The sequence below is a fragment of the Mandrillus leucophaeus genome, unplaced genomic scaffold (assembly GCF_000951045.1).
Source record: "Mandrillus leucophaeus isolate KB7577 unplaced genomic scaffold, Mleu.le_1.0 Scaffold660, whole genome shotgun sequence".
Classification (NCBI taxonomy): Eukaryota; Metazoa; Chordata; class Mammalia; order Primates; family Cercopithecidae; genus Mandrillus; species Mandrillus leucophaeus.
This window is the reverse complement of record NW_012107142.1, coordinates 605,822-623,692: the sequence shown is the minus strand read 5'-3', so window position 1 is coordinate 623,692 and position 17,871 is coordinate 605,822. Positions and strand designations below refer to the sequence as shown.

General features: G+C 43.6%; 1 protein-coding gene across 1 annotated transcript in view; it reads left to right on the top strand.

The window, feature by feature from the left end:
* LOC105554853 (patr class I histocompatibility antigen, A-126 alpha chain-like) overlaps positions 1–7,855 on the top strand; it is a 23,803-nt gene extending 15,948 nt beyond the window's left edge. The window contains exon 5 of the mRNA XM_012001474.1: positions 7,841–7,855. Within this exon, the coding sequence (XP_011856864.1) occupies positions 7,841–7,842 (2 nt within the window). The 3' untranslated portion in view covers positions 7,843–7,855. The remainder of the gene's footprint in view (positions 1–7,840) is intronic.
* Positions 7,856–17,871: the final 10,016 nt, after the last annotated feature.

Below are 17,871 nucleotides of genomic sequence, written 5' to 3'. Positions count from 1 at the left end.
GTGAAACCCTGTCTCTACTAAAAAATACAAAAATCTAGCCGGGCGAGGTGGCGGGCGCCTGTAGTCCCAGCTACTCGGGAGGCTGAAGCAGGAGAATGGCGTAAACCCGGGAGGTGGAGCTTGCAGTGAGCTGAGATCCGGCCACTGCACTCCAGCCTGGGCAACAGAGCAAGACTCCGTCTCAAAAAAAAAAAAAAAAGAAAATCTCAACTTTTCTATCATAGTAGTTAAAAAGGGGCAAAATAGGAATAAATTTAGGAAGAGAGCAGTGTTTGTTCACTGAAAATAAAAAACATTACTGAGAGAAATTAAAGGTCTAAATAAATGGAGAGATGCGGTTGGAAAGCTCAATAATATTGTTCAGATGGCAATTCTCCCCTAATAGATCTATAGGTTCAACACAATCGCTATTAAAATCCCAGCAGAAATCTTATAGAAAATTGACAAAATAAGTCTAAAATTGTATATGAAAATGCAGAGGATGCAGAAAAACCAACACAAATTTGAAAAAAAAAAAAAAGGAATGTCATAAAAACAACAAAAATCCAGACAGTGTGAAACTGAGAGACATAGAGATCAATGAGCAGAAGTGAAAATCTAGAAAGACATTCTTACATTTCTTTGTCAATTGATTTTCAGCGAAGTTGCATAGGTAATACAATGTGATACTTAACACCATATAAAATATCAGCTCAAACAAAGTAGAGACCCAAACAGATTAAATTTATGAGTTAAAACTATAAAATGTCTAAAAGAAAACATAGGAGAAAATTTTTGTGACTTTGGGTAGTTAGGAAAAGATTCTTAGATAAAATACCAAAAGCATGATCTACAAGTGAAAAAAAGAGAGAGAGAAAGAGACAGAGAGAGAAATTTGGCTTAGTTAAAATTTAAAACTTGAGTGCTCCAAAAGATATTATTGAGAAAATGAAAAGACAAGTCATAGACTCGGAGAAAATATATCACAATTTATCACAAATTACATTTGTGATGAAGAACATGTATCCAGAATATGTGGTAAGTTCTTAAACTCAATGTAGGAAGACAAGCAACTCAACTGAAAATAAGCAAAACACGCAAATATGCTCAACTGACTTTTACAAAAGCACAACAGCAATTCAATGAAGGAAGGAGAGCTTTCCTAACAAACGGTGCTGGAGCAACTGGACAACCACAGTGGAAAAAAATAACCTCAGCCCAAACCTCACACTTTATACAAAAAATAACTCAAAATGAATCACAAGTTTTAATGCAAAACACAGAGTTAAAATTACAAACATTGAGCCAGGGGTCGTATCACAAGCCTGTAGTCTCAACTACTGGGGAGGCTGAGGTGGGAGGATCACTTGAGCCCAGGAGTTCAAGGCCAGCCTAGGCAATAATTTTTTTTTCTAAAATAAATCATAAATAAATTAAAAATTTTAAATTACAAAACTTTTAAGAAAAAGTCATCAGAACTAAGACTGGACAAAGAGTTCTTAGACATATCACCAAAGGTATGATCCATAAAAGAAAAAGTTAATAAATTGGATCTTATCAAAACTAAAAACTGTTGCTCTGTGAGAGACCTGTGACAAGCATAAAAACACAGGCTACAGCACGAGAGAGGATATTTGCAGACAACATGTTCTGTAAAGACTTGTACTCAGAATATACAAAGAAATTTAAAAACTCAACAGTAAAAATGAAATCCAAATACACAATAGGCAATGAGCAAGACATGAACAGACGTTTCACTGAAGAGGATAAACACTGGGCTAACACTAAAATGAAAAGACGTTCAACATCATTATCCAGTAGGAAAATACAAATTAAAACCGCAAGCATGAGAATGGCTGAAATGCAAAAAAGAAGGTAACAACAGATGCTGGCAAGGATGCAGAGAAACTGAGTCACTCTTATATTGCTGGTAGGAAGGATTTTAAAATGGTACAGCCACTCTGGAAATGGGTATTGCAGTTTTCTTCAAATTGAACATGCAATTTATCATATGACTAGCAATTGACACTTATTTCAAACATGGGAAATCTTTATGTTTATGAAAAACCTATACACAAATACTCTTGCAGTTTTATCCATAACACCTTCAAACTGGAGTTAATGCAACTGCCTTTGAGTGGGTGAATGAGATCTGCTGGTTGAACTCATAACGAAGTCACACAAGTGCCCTTTCTCAAGGCTACCATCCTGCTTCTCTGTGTAGTAAGTGTTTCATGCATATTTCCCACTTTCTCACAAATAATATTAAAGACATGTACTCAGGGATCAAAATTTAATAAACATAAATTTTTACTATTCCTTCAAAGATAATATGAAGTGGTACTGCAGTTTGGTGACACTGCCTTGGTTCTGCTGAGGTGCTGGGTGTGTTACCTACCTTGGCATTTGCAGCATTAATGGAAAAGTCAACATAATGAAACAGGCAGATGGCATCTTGGTATTTCTGTGAAAACAGGTTTCCCTCCTGGACTCTCTGAAGGCAGCTCAGGGGACACACTTTCAAAATGGCAAAGATCAATTATGGTTCCTAGTGGGACACAACCCCTGGTCTATTTCGATTCAGCTCTCTCTTTCTCTCTCTCTCTCTCTTTTCCCTCATTCTTCCAACTTATAATTGTATAAATTTTCAAATGTGCAAAGAATCTGAAAGAATAGTTCAGTAAAATTCAAGTTACCACCCTTCCATATTTGCTTAATATCTCTTTATATACATGAAAGCAGCATGTGGAATGATGGACAATAGAGACCCAGAAGGGTAAGGGTGGTTGGCAGTGGGTGGATGATGAGAGGGGTTTCTTGGTGGGCACAATGTGGCCGGCTCCAGTGATGCGTGCACTGAAGGCCCTGACTTCACCACAACTCGATATAGCAATGTAGCAAAATTGCACTGGTGCCCCATGAGTGTATATTAATTAAAAAAATAAAATAACGTATCTCTTTATAGATACAGGTAAATATGTTTGTATAGCATGTGTGTGAATATGTGTGTGCGTGTGTGTACATGTGTGTGTGTATAAAGGCAGCACGAATGAAGAGATTAAGATTTTGTGACTGAGCCATTCTAAAGTAACTTAAACATAAAACATGCATGAATAAATGTGTCTGCAGCAACAAACCTGAATACAAACATGAAAGAATATGCCTATAAACACATCTCTGGATAGATAGCTTATGAACGAATTCCCTACCCCAGCTCCCTTACTGGTTACCCTGTGAACACAGGCAGGCAGGGAACAGGACCCAGCTAGGGTCCCTCATCATTCTCTTGCATCCAAGCAGGCCCTGCATCCACTCCTGCTGCACAGAGGGCTCCCATCCCTGCCTTGGTCTGTTTCACAGGTCCTCCCCTAACTCTCTCTGCCACCACTGCTTTACGTGGGTGGAGCTGAGGCTGCCCTGACCAAGAACAGCACCACCCACCTGTGCCCCCAAAACCAGGAAGTTAGGAGGAACCACGCAACAGGGTCAGGAACTACCCCACCTCCCCAATCAGTCTGAACCGATGGCAGGAGATAATGATGCTTGCTTTACTCATCCTCATTCCCTGTTCATTTATTCTTCATTAATTCAGTCCACATGTCCCTAGCAGTCACTTCACCCCAGAAGCTGACTGACCTCTACTCTTCAGAATCAGGAAACACCAAAGCACTCTCCTCTCCTCCTTGATATCACCCTTTAGCTCTACATCATCACATGTGGGCTTTAACTCTGAAGGGCTGGTGATCCCCACAGGGTCAGCCCCTGAACATTGGCCTCAGATGTCCCCCTCCATCCCTTCTCAGGCCTTTCGGTGTTGCTGTGAATCTGTCCCTCACTAAGAACTGACAGGGAGATGTGGGGAAGGAGGGGAGATTTCTTTGTGCTGTGTCAAGGCATCAAGACAGACCTCTCCTTCTCTCCTGAACCTCACACTCTATCCTTTCCCAGTCACTTGAAATAAAACATAGACCAGAAATGTCTATTTAAGAGTTAAATATCTATAGTATAAAATATGAAGACAGAGTAGAATGGGGTAATGCAGGAGAGTGGGACAGGGGTGAGGGGACCTCAAGGTGCCAGGAAAGCTGGTCCTGGGCTCCCCAGAAGGAACTGTCACCAAGACACTCACTCATAAAGCTCACCTATAATACAATTACTGCATATGTAATATATCAAAATATAATAAAATAACAAAAATAATATGGCACAGCTGCAAACACCTCATATATACTAACCCTTTTCATTCATCTAACCACAAGAAATAAATGCTATTAATTTCCCCATTTCATAGATGAGGAAACTGAGGCACCAAAAGGGAAAGTGCTGGTGACACCCAGGCAGGGAGTTGAATCCAGGCTGCCAGGCTGCAGAGTCTAGCCACCCTCGGTGGAGCCAGTGGACCCAGGAGATGACACCAGAGACTGAAATCCCAGCTGTGCAGTGCCCTGGTGTTCTCCTGTCACCGGGTGCTGATCCAGGCCTTGTAGTCTCACACGCTCTGGAGAAAAGAGAGAAACCAATAAATGCTCCCCTGGATGCAGAGCGCTGCTTTTTATTCCCTGAGGACTTCTCCTTCCTCAGTCACTCCAAAATCAAATTCACCCTTTCTCTGAGGGAAGATGATATTCCCATTTTTTTTCTCCCTCCCATGGCACTTTTCCCAGCCCCTGCCAGTCCCCCTCCCATGACTCCATCAACATAAGCACTTTCCCTGTACCCACCACCCATCGTGCAGTGAGTGAAAGGACCCCAGAACAAAGGAAAAGACCCAGGAGGAAACTCTTCCTCTCAAGCCTGACCAGCCCTGACACAGTGGGAGGCCTCTCCAAAGAGAGCCCCTGGCCCTATCTACATGTCCTTCCAGTCCTGGGCTCGGTCACACACACACACAGGGTCCTTCTCCCCTTCAGTCCCCAGGCCCTCCTCATCTGCAGAGGCAACTGCACACCAGGGCAGGCCCTGCACATTGTGAGTTCTTTCCTCCACTGGCAGCTCAGTGTTCCTCCCCTCCTGGCTCTGAGCATGCAGCTTCTAACTGGAGATCCCATCAGGAAGCCCTGGGGCTCACAGGGCCAACATGGAAATACATGACTGGATGGAGTCGGCACCTGACCTGATGCTGGGGACCCCCTTGCTCAAGGAGCCCTCCCCTCCCCATAACCTACACTTGGGCTGTGATTGCCCCTGCCTGGAAATGCAGCTCCACCCCAGAACTGCTGCTTAGTGAGGCTGCACAGCCTTCTTGCTGTGTTCCCAGCAGGGATTCCACCCAGGCCACTGCCATTGGAGCTCACAGGGGATCTTCTCCTTCTCCTTGTGGAGTAGGGGGTTTCTTGAGAACCCTCATCCTGAGGCTGCCTCCACCCACCCTCTGCACCTGGGGACTGCCACTGCCACACCACCATCTCCCACATGGACCCTCAGAGAAAGGAAGCTCCAAATTTGAGTTCCTGTTCCATTCAACATGCTTTACAGCATCAGTATTGGAGGACATCCTATTAAGATTATCCAGCTGAAATTATGTTGATGGACATCAACATTTAAAGCAGGAATTTTGAGAAATTAACATGTAATTTTCATACCCTTTTTCTGGCCAATATCCCAGTGACCTATGAGGAAACCATTCCTGCCTATAGGGAAGCAGAATTGACAATCCCCCTACAGGTGAAAGCAGGAGCAACCACAGACCTGCACTGCCCCTGTTGTGGTGCCTCCTGGATGGGGCCCTCTTGCTGCTGGGCAGGGGATAAACCTTCCCATCTACCAAGGTCTGAGGGGCCGACTAACAGTGCAATTCGGTTCAAGGATGAGTCACCACCACCTCACTGGCCAGACACACAGAAATGGGGACATGGCAGAAAGACTCGGGGTTCCTGGACACCCCAGCCTCTCACTGTCCCCTGCACTGCCTCTGTCTTTGCAGAAACACAAAACTTTCTGCTTTCTCTTTTCCTCTCCCCTCAAACAACCTGATTGTGGGGGAAACAATTCTGATTGTCTCTTATTTTAAACTTACCAGACAATGACTAAGTTAAGAAGAAAAAATTGGCTCAGGAAAGGCAAGGTGAGGCCACAGAGCATGGAACAAAGCCCCAAAAACACAGCTCCTGGGGACTATGACCCTTGGGGGCTAGCAAAAGTAATACCTGGACATAGGATGAAAACAGGGACCACAGCTGCCCTGGCAGGGTGCTGGTCCCCACTCCCCAAATAGCCCAGGGACATCTGCTTATCTACTCATCCACATCATCTGCACGGAAACACAAAGAGATAGGAGCCACATGGTGGGAACCTGGCAAAAGCACGACCTCGAGTGACCCAGAGGACATGACACCCCCAAGAAAGCTCCTGGATGAGGCGAATGGGGAGCTGCAAAGTGGACAGAGGATGGCCATGTGCACTCAGGACCCTCCCTGTTACAAGGGAGCCCACAAAGGGAACTACAAGCATGGGCCCTCAGTCTGGGCCTCATGGGTCTTTTTCCTGGTGTCCTCCTGATGGCTGGAGAAACAGGGGAGAGGGATGCAGATAGGAAGGGATCAGAGGCTCTGCCTCTCCTCAGATTCCTTTCTAGTTTCTAACCCCTCACCAGATCACAGCTGCCTTTACTATTGGCTCCCTCTGAGATCGTGATCATTCAGGCTCTCAGCAATCAGTATGCAATTCCCAACATATCCACCTAGATGCACCCTGGTCAGCCTGAGAGATAGAGACTGGAATGGGGTCAGAGCAGGTACCATGGCCCTCCCTGCTGCCCACTCCTCACCTGCAGCAGGAGGAGGCCACAGCTGGATGTTTGAGGGCCTTGGCCCAGCCTTGGCTTGGGCAGAACTTAAGGGTATAAAAAATAACCTACATGTGATGGTTCATTTTCAATTCTATGTGCCTTAGTATAGGTTTAACATGGACATAAAGAGACACATGGACATAAAGAGATAAAAATGCAAAATGTACTAAGCCATCCCCAGCTCCTTCCTGCTTTCCTTTTCATGCACCAGCCAGGTGCCGATCGATCGGTTGAGGCCCCCTCGACGACCCCCTCCCCACCTCACCAAAGAATTTAGTTTAGGCTAGCTTGCAACGTAGATAATTGTACCCTTTCTCATCATCTAAGTGCAACCATTAGGGCCATAAGTCAAATGTTTCAGGAGTCCTGAGACAATCGCAATGCATTAATGGGCTGCAACAAAATGCAGCAAAAAGACTCTAAAGTACATAATAGAAGCCTTAATCAAACTACAATAGGCAACATCCAGAAAGACTGTAACCCCATAGTACTCAGCTAATGAGGAACTGGGGGAGGGATGTGGGCACTAGGGAATAAATTGTTCGTTGAAACCGTCCCTGGTGTGCCTGCATTCCAGACACCTGATATCGCAAAACTGTCACTGAAAGTCTCACTTTCACTGTTCTCTGTGTCTCTGAGTCCATTTTTGGGGGGTTTGGATGGGTGAGTTTGTTTCTTACAATCCAGTAGCCTGTACGGGGATCACTGTGCTTGCGTGAAGTGAGACTTTGGCAGAAAGAGGAAAAGCGTACCACTGGATTCATGTGGCCCATTCTGTCCAGATGTCCAGGTTCCCCACAGAAGCCATAGACAAACTTGAAACTGTTATTCAGAAGACAACAAAAGTGACACAGGGAAAAACAGAAAAGTAGGCACCGCGGCAACCAGGCAAACTTGTGCACAAGCCCAGGTAGGAAGACTGGACTATGAGCACTGCCTTGGTGGTTGGGCATCATGGGAGGTCAAGTGTGTGTGACTGAGACGTATCCTAGATATGAAGCGAGTGTGGAGACCCAATCCATGGTTCTGTTCTCCCAGGAAGGAAATGGCCGGAGATGGACAAAGCAGTTACAGAGCAGTTGACTTGCCGTTGCGAAGAGACCTCCAGTAAGGGGGGTTGAACATATAGGGAAACTCAGACTCAGGGAGCAACCGAAAATGGGAAGCAAGAATTCTAGGACTAGGGAACAAAGGAAGGAGGAAGTCAAGGAGGTCCCCTCCAGCATACCCCCAGATAGTCCACTGGGGAGGATGTTACAGGCTTGGGGGGAATAACCCCCGAAACCAGGAATAAAGAAAGACAAAAAATAATAAAGTATTGCTGTTTTCTCGAGGCTAAAGAGCCCATTCATCAGCCTTTGGTCTTTTGGCCTAAGTTTAGCTCAAATAAGGACTGTGTATGCCAGCTTTAATTCTTTATGTGAATGATAAAACCCCATCCTCACAAGAGGTGATGGTTTATGCTATTTGTTGGATTAGTGAATTAACCCCATGTTTCCCCTTAAAGAGAAATAAAAAGAGCATAGTAAAGAGCCCTCACCCAATGAAAAGACCTGGGATCCCCTAACACGCTTGCCCTCTGCCCATACATCTCACAAAGTAGAGGACAGGGAGATCAGGGGGCAACAGGAAGGTTGGAGGAAAAGGACTCTAGGGGTCATGAAGGCGATAAACCCAGTGCTCCCTTAAATCCTTGTTCAAATTTAAGAAAAGAATTAGAACAATGTAAACAGGACATTAAGAACTTACCCATTCCTCCTAAACAGCAGGTGTCTAACATGTACCCTCTCAGAAAAGTCCCGGTAGGACAGGGAAAAATTGGATTTGTGAGTACGCCTTTAGCAAGTACTGAATTTTAAAATGGAAATGACGTCACTCTTAGAAACCAGCTCTCAGTAAGGCTGCAGAGGGTCTGGGTGAGTCGCTCCCCAGGGTCTAGGCCTGGCTGCCCCTCCCCAACCAAACCTCCCAGGTCTTTTCTGCCCCAAAGCCTTGCCCCTCTACCCAACCCCAGCCCCTTCTTCTCAGACCCATCAACTACGTTTTCTCCCTCAGGACTCGCCTTAGATCCCTGGACACAAGCGATTTTCCCCTCGCAGACTTTAGGCGCCACCGCTGGGTCCGGAAAAGAAAGAGAAACTGCCCAGCGCGGTCGCTTGTCGCTTGTGTGACTCACGACGGGGCTGCTCTGGGCGCCCGCCCACGTTTTCAAGTCGGCCCGGAGTTCATCGCGAGGACTGGGATCACCCGTCACCCCGCCCTGGTCTATGGAAAACGAGACGTGTTTACCGATATAGAAACGGAACGACGGCGCCTGCCTGCTGGGGGAGGGGCGCGGAGCTGCCTTCAGGCTTCTGGTCTGCAGCTGCGGGTCACTCACACCTGCCGCTGTGAAATGCAGACCCGCGGGGCAGGAATTCCGAGTCCGGGCTGGAGCGCGATCTGGAATCTGACTCGTTTGAAACAGCACCGCGGTGGATTCGGGGCCGGGTGAGTAGGAAAATGCGCCTCAGTCCCTCCCACGGGCCGCGCACGGATTCCAGGATCCGAAAACGCTTCCTGCTGCTCCGTCTCCCCTGGAAGGCAGCGCCCGCCTCTGGCCGGTTCTTATGGAAACCGGCTCGAAAACCCACAACTAAGGGGCCAGGAAAAAGCCTCTCAGGGTCCCGCCCCTTCAGTGAGGATCCAAATTTACACCCCGAGTGTGGCGCCGTCAAAGACTGGAGTGACCTTCACTGAAACGATGCAAGACCAGCGGCGGCCAGAGCGCTGCAGCTCACAGAATGCGGTGACGGCGCCACCTCGCGTCCCTTCCCTGACCTGCCCCCAGGCGGACGCAGCGACGCGTGTTGCCTGGAGGCTGGAATACACCGGGGATCAAATGCAGAGAATGGAGAAAGGAGGGAAGGATGGGGGGACGTGTTGAAGAAGGGAAGGGAGAAAAGGGGAGAGAAAAGGTGCCGGCGAGAATAATATTTAAAATATATGGTTTTTATTATTTCTAACTTTTAATTTTGCCCTGTAACTAGTTTTGTTATTTATGAGCATTTTTACCATAGTTTTTTTTCTCTCTCTCTCTGTGAATCTGTAAATATACAGCTTATTATGCTTATTTCAGAGCCTGTGAGATCAAGTTACAGACAACATGAGCTTCTACCTCCAGATGTGCCAGGGTGCATATCTCTTGGGTACAAGAACAAGGGTTTGGTTTTGCTTCACAAAATCAAAGTACAAATCTCAAAGAGGATAATATTTTTAAACCGTCATTGGGGCATACTTTGCATGCAATAAATGTATCTATTTGAAATGTACAGCTCATTGAGTTGTACTCTTCGGCTGTTTTACACACCCACGTATCTGCTACTACAATGAAGATAAATAACATTTCCATAGTGTCCTAAAGAACAGCCATGTAATAAAATTCCATGCAGTTGTTAAAAAGAGGAGGATGAATTTTTAAGTATTGCTATGAGAAGATCTGTGCCCAGCCTACTTTTACCCATTTTTAAAAGGACAAGGATATATATATAATGCCAGTAATACCACTTAGATAATATTTTAAGTAGGAGAAAACCTTAAATTTACTCACCAAAATTTTGACAGGGACTGGGATAACTTTGTGACTTTCACTTTCTCTGAAATGTTGGAATTTTTTATTACAGCATAAACTTGAATTTTAGCCAGCCACGATGGCTGAGGCCTGTAATCTCAGCTCTGGAAGCTGAAAGATAGCCTGACCCCAGGAGTTCGAGGCTGCAGTGAGCTATGATCTCACCACTACACTCCAGCCTGGGTGACAGAAAGAGACCTTGTCTCAAAAATAAATAAATAACATTTAAAAATAAAAATAACAAACTTGGATTTGTACGGTGGTTAAGAAAGAATATTTGTTTGAAAAATGTTATGAAGGTAATCAAATAGTTACAGGATTTTAAAAACCAAAGTGTTAATTAAAACCCAACTCCAGAAACTCTCTTTTAAGAGGACTTCATATTTTCATGGCATTGATTCCTTCTCAAAGTGCCTTTGATAGAGCTGTTCTTAGTGCAGTAGGGAGATGTGTCACAATTTTACAAAAGGGGGGCTGTAATAAAAAGGAAAACGCAAAATCCAGTGGGGACACACTGTCCCGTTTATTTTCAAAGCACGTTTGAAAACTGCGCTGCTATAGTGTCTTTGGGTTGAGACAAAGTCGAGGAAAATCTTATTCCTGGAGTATTGATTTCCGTTTTCCAAGGGCCAAATTCTTTCGAAGCAAGTCTAAAAAATCACGCTGACTTCCGGATCTAGAGAAGTCTCTAGAAAGTTTGTGCAGGCCTCCAAGCTGTAAGAATCCAGCCCATCTTGGTGATGCTTTTTCGGGCTCCACCCAGTGGCAATAGCCGGAAGGACAGGACGCGGTGAAATGGCACCAGTGAGTCAGAGGCCAAAGGAGGATTCCAGGCCCCAGCGCGCAGGATGTGCTTTGTCATAGTGGGGCTGGGGTAGCGAAGCGGAGGCAAGGATACTCAGGGAATAAATGGCAGAGGAAGCAGGCGCGCTAGTGAGGATCCAAAACCTTCAGACTTCTCCTTTCTTTTCTTCCTGTTGGGTTGGAGGGGACCAACGTGGTCCCGGGAGGGGAGGTCCGTGGGATGTAGAGAATGGAGTGGCTGCAAAGGGGCGTTGCACGCCCCACCCAAGGGTCCTGGCTCTCTTCTCCCAGCTACTATTGATGAGTTCAAACTAAGGAGGAGAAGATTTGTCCTTTGCAAAGTAGACTCCTTATCTCACACTCCGGCTGGTTTACTAAATCCATCCTAGTAAAACACAAAAACCAAGAACCGAATTCTGTGTGACATTTCTGACCGCTAGAAGATCCTCCCCCTCCCCATTCCTCACGTGCTCCCTCCCTGCCTCGACCCCTCCGCTTTGTCTCCACTTTCCCATCCTTGTCCATTCTCTGGACCCCGCTCTTGAGTATCTCCCCCTTCTTCAGAGGACGTCCCCTCATGGAGTACAGACCCCTCCACCTCCAAGAAAAAAAGACAAAGGCCACTGAGAGGGACCTGAGAGACTCCTGTTACTCCGCCCCTGAGGTCAGCCTGTCCCAGGGTTCGCTCAGGCTGTGTGTATGTGAATGAGTGTGTGCCTGTGTGTGTGTGTGCGTGTGTGTGTGTGTGAGAATCTGTGTGTGAGAGTGTGTCTAAATATGTGTGTGAGTGTGTGTGCAAGTGTGTGTTCCTGTGTGTATGAGTTAGTGTGTGTGTGAGTCTGTGTTTATGTGAGATACAGAGAGAGAGAGAGAGAGAATGTGTGTGTGTGTGTGTGTGAGAGAGAGAGAATGAGAGTCGAAGTGCTAAACCTGGCGTCCATGCCCGGCTAATTTTTTGTACTTTTAGCAGAGACAGGGTTTCACCATGTTGGCCAGGGTGGTCCCAAATTCCTGATCTCATGATCTGCCCGCCTCAGTCTCCCAAAGTGCTGGGATTACAGTGGCCCACCTGACCCAGCTTGTGGGTTTTTATTCCTCCTTCTTGTCTGCCAGGTCGTTGCAGGCAATCCCTTCATTTGGCAAACACTTATTAGATACCTACTGTGTGCCAGGCATTTTGTTAAAGGAGCTAGGACTGAGGTAAGACAAACCAAACTCCCCTTGCCTTCAAGGTTGAGCCAGTCTTGCACAGGTGGAGATCAGTAAGGAAATTCTTATACAAATGGTTGGCAGAACACGCAACTTGCTTTGTGGATGCACATGTAGACCATCTGCTCTGACCAAGGCATCACAGAAGCTTCATAAGAGACAACATTTGAGCTGTATTTTGAGGTATAAATAGGAGCCTGACAGGCATGCAGGACAGGAGAGCATTGCTCAGAACCCAGGACATGAATTTTTCTCCCTTAGGCCAGGCCAGGACTCAGACTAAGCTGACTGAGGAGTCAGGTGCTTCCTGGCAAGGAAGTGTGTCCCACCTCTGACCATCCAGAAGTCACAGCTGCTCAATATTGAGTCTTGAGACAGAGAGAGAGAGGCCTGATTTGAAATACAGAATTCTGCTTGGGGCCTTGTTAAAATGCAGTTTCTGATGCAGTAGATCCAAGGCAGGGACTGAAAATTGCATTTCTAACAAGTTCTCAGGTGATGCCAATGCTACTTGTCCCACTTTGAGACACTTTGTTCCACTTTGGAAGTCACCACCCTAAGGCCATCCATACTGATTTCTAACATCAGAAGAGGGCTGAGAGGCAGAGGTATAGGAGACACCAGACCATGCCTGGCCCATCCTGGAGAGCACCCCACCCAAGGCTGCAGCGTTTGATTTCCTTGGGATCCCGGGAATGGCAGACACCCAGGAAGGAATCAAATGTCGGGTTACAGGGCATTCCAGAGGCTCAGCTTCACACAGCATCTGGGGCTCCCACTACTTCACAACTGGCCCCCACACCCTCAATCCTTCCCACCCCTTACGAAACTGACCTACAGGCCTTTGTCTGCTGTCCTGGGCTGTTTGAGTCTGGGATGTGACCCTAAGAGCTCTGAGTATACCTTCTGATCCAAATATAGGGTGACCTCATCTAACAAATACTTAGAATGGGCCCATGACGAGGACCTTCCAAATTCGGCAAATGGATTCAATCATGGGTTTTCCAGGAGAATTACCCAAGTGTTCTCTCTTCTAAATATCACATACTTGAACCCACATGGACAGTAGAGGGAGTTCTGAGCCTGCTAAAGCCACAATTGGCAGATTGGACCCTGCAGAATTCCTTGTAGATTGAGCTTCACCATTTACATCAGGATTTGGTTAAAATTTCCTTCACCAAGCCAATTGCATTTGTTAATTAAGCATGCCTTCATTCTGCCTTTTAATGAATGAAAGACACATAAAGAAAGATAGTGCAATGAAAAAGAAAACAACATACTGAATTATACTGGTAATAAACATCCTTGTTTAAGGAGTCATATAACTTTCAAACAGTATTTTTTATATTAAGGAAGGTAAAAGAATTAATTCTGTCGGGCTTTGGTTTTTTGAAGTTTTTTTATTTTGAAGTATTTGGTTTTGTTTGTTTTCTCCCCTTTGGAATTATATTTTATTTTATGTTTTGACTTGGCTCAAAATTCAAAATTTAAAAGATTCTCTCTTATTCTACCCAATCTTGATAGGTAGCCATTCATATCAGTTTCTTGCTTATTCTTTCGAAGACATTTTGTGCATATGCAAGCAAATACAAATGTATATGTATATAATCTTTCTCCCATTTCACTCAAATTTTAGCAAACTACATCTGCTTTCCTGCAACTTGCCTTTTCCCTTCACAATGTTTCACAAAGACCATCCCATGAAGAAATACCAAAAGCTTTCTTACCTCTTTGTGTCTTTGTTTGAAATTGTCATGATACTCCATTGTATAGATATGCAATATTTTAACAAAATAGAGATTGCTCCTTTTGAGTGCAGTGCTTTTTAACCAGCCCCCTCCTGACAGGCATTTGGATTATTTCTTTCACAGAACAATTCTGCATCATGTAGCATCATGTGAAAAACTGTAGTGACCCCACTCCTAGATGCATATCCTAGGGGAACTCACATATCCCTGAGAGCAGGAGGCAATGTCCCAGGATGTTCATGGCAGTGAGGTCTGCAATAGAGACAACCTAAAGGTCAATGAAGAGGGAAAGAGATAAATTGTAGCATATTCCTTGCCTGGAATACTATCCAGCAATGAAAACAAATTAACTATTTGTATGAACACAGATTCATCTCATAGACCATGTTAACTGAAAAAGCAAGCAAATGAATGATAAAATCAGAAAGAAACTATTTAAAAGAAGTCTAAAAGCAAAGCCAGGCAAGATGGCCTTCACTTGTAATCCTAGCACTTTGGGAGGCCACGGTGGGTGGATCACTTGAGTTCAGGAGTTTGAGACCAGCCTGGGAAACATGGCAAAAACCCCTCTCTCCAAAAAATACAAAAATTGGCCCGGCATGGTGGAGTACAGCTATACTCCCAGCTACTTGGGTGACTGAGACGGGTGGATCGCTTGAGCAGGGAGGTTGAGGTACAGTGAGCTGTGTTTGTGCCACTACATCAAGCATGGGTGACAGAGTGAAACCTGGTCTAAAATAACAAATCTAAAAGACTTCAAGCAAAGAGACTTCCTAAGACTTAGTAAAAATATAACAGAATACACCAAATTCAAGACACATCCACCTGCAATTCTTGATTTGTTCAGTACAGTATTGACTGAAACACATGCATATCAGAACTGTGAAAAATCAAGGCTATCTACATATATTTCCATTATTTTTCTGTGTATACTACATATAGCCAATAATATTAAAATGTCACCAATTGACAAACCTGGGTGGTGCCTTCACAAATATTTTTTATATTTTTCTATTCCTTCTTCCAGCTAGGACTACTTCAAATTAATATTTGTGAAGTGAATCCACAGGAACTGAGCAAAATAAGAAAAGAGTTATTGAGTGTGAGGAAAGCTGTGGAGAGGTACAGACAGATGGAGAGATGACAATACTGAGCATGTTAGTGACCTTCACAGTAACAGACTTCCTGGAGGAGTGTGAGCTGGAGCCAGAATGAAGAGGATAGAATATAAAAGAGGGATGAAGGAGTGGGGACTTTAGGGGGCAAATATGGGATTGAGTGGGCCAGACTGGGAAGTGTGGATGGATTCTAAACATTCCGCTTTAGGTCTAGCACTTAGGGAAAGAGAAATAATGTTTATCTAGCTCCTTCCACAATCTTTAGAGAAATCTTCTGAAACATTACAAAAAAGACACACGAATGTCCAATAGTCATCAGGGGAAAATGCCAAGTAAAATCACAGTGAGAAACCACTAAGCACTTATTAAAATGGCTGAAATTTAAATGATTAATGAATATAAATGTTGGCAAGGATGTGAAACAGTCTCATCCGTTGCCTATAAGAATATGAAACAGCCACTCTGAAAATCAGTTTTATATCATCTAATAAAGCTAAACAAGCTAGTACTCTATGGCTAGCATTTCCACTCCTAGGTATTTACTCAAGCAAAATAAAGATTATGTCCAAGAATCCCTGTACAATAATGTCCACAGTTCCTTTATTTGTAACAATAAAAAACCGCGAATGCCCCCACAATGTACAAAAAAATTGTGACTCAATGATACAGTGGAATACTACCAGTATTAAAAATGAATGAACTACTGATACGTGCAAAAACCTTGGTAGACCACATAGATATTACACCAAGTGCAAAAAGCCAGACACGAGGGAGGCCACATGGGCTGAGTGGATATGTATAAAGTTTTGAAAGAGGAAGAGTTACTCTATCATGATAGTCATCAGATCAATGGCTGCTGGGGAAAGGGGGCTAAGTTGAATGCAGAGAAAAGCGAATTTTGTGTATTTTGATAGTAGCATGGGTGATATGACTGTTTTTGTCAAAATTCATTAATGAATTTGATACAGATCTGATCATTTCAGTATATATGTAAATTTTACAAGTTTAAAATGCTTACAATAAAAATTTAAATGTTAGTAATAAAAAATAGCAATTGAAAATTTAAGCAACAAAATCCAACAACAGATCAAAACAATACACCATAATCATGTGAGTTTCATACCAGGGATGCAAGGATTGTTTGACATATGTGAATCAAAATATGTGATATACCACATCAACAGAATGAAGGACATAAACCATATTATCATCTCAATAGATGCAGAAAAAGTATTTGGTGAAACTAAACATTGCTTCTTAATGAGAACTCTCAAAGGAGTTCCTTTGACAAAGGAACCGAGAATATACACTGGGGAAAGAACAGTATCTTAAATAAACGGTGTTGGGAAAATGCTACCAAATGCAGAAGAATGTCACCAGACCCCTGTCTCTCACCACATACAAAAATCAACTCAAAAGGGATTGTAGACTTAAATGTAAGACCCAAAACTATAAAACTACTAGAAGAAAACATACTGGAAACACTACAGGACATGAGTCTCAGCAAAGATTTTATGGCTAAGACCTCAAAAGCACAGACAAAAAAAAGTAAAAATAGACAAATGAGACTACATTAAGCTAAAAAGCTTCTGCACAACAAAGGAAACATCCAACAGAATGACGCAATAACCTGTTGAATAGCAAAAATATTCAGTAAGTATTCATCCAACTAGTATATCCATCCAATTAGTATACTCTAAACTAATATCTAGAATATACAAGGAACTGAAAACTTAGCAGTAAAAAATACAAATACTCCAATTAAAAAGTGGACAAAGGATCTGAATAGACATATCCCAAGAGGAGGCATACAAGTGGACAACAGGTGTGTGTAAAACACCCAACATCACTAAATACCAGGAAAATGTAAATTGAACTACAATGAGATATATCTTACCCTGTTAGAATGGCTATTGTTAAAAAATAAAAATAGATGCTGGTGAGCATGTGGAGAAAGGAGAACTGTTATACACTGTTGGTGGTAATGTAAATTAGTGCAGCCATTATGGGAAACAGTAGAGTGATTCCTCAAAAAACTGAAACTATTAATAGAACTACTATCTGATGCAACAATTCTACTTCTGGGTATTTATCCAAAGGAAATGAAATCAACATATCAAAAGAGTACCTGCACACCCATGTTTGTTGAATTACTATTCACAATAGCAAAGATGTGAAATCAATGGGTGCATTTATCAATGGATGAATGAGTAAAGTAATTGCAGTATATACACAATGGAATGCAATTCAGCCATTAAAAAAAAAAAAAAAGAATAAAATCCTGTCAGTTGCAGCAACATGGATGGAACCAGAGGTCATGTTAGATGAAATAAGCCAGGCAAGAAAAGACAAATATCACATGTTGTCATTCATATGTGTGAACTAAAAAAGTTAATCTCATGGAGGTAGAGAGTAGAATGACAGTTACCAGAGGTTGGGAAGAATGTAGGGGTGGGAATATGTAGAAAGGTAGATTAATGGGTACAAATGTACAGTTATATACAAAAAATAAGTTCTACTGTTCTAAAGCACAGCAGGCCAACTAAAGCTAAAAATTATGTGTATTTCAAATAGCTAGAAGAGTGTATTTTACATGTTCCCGACACAAAGAAAAGA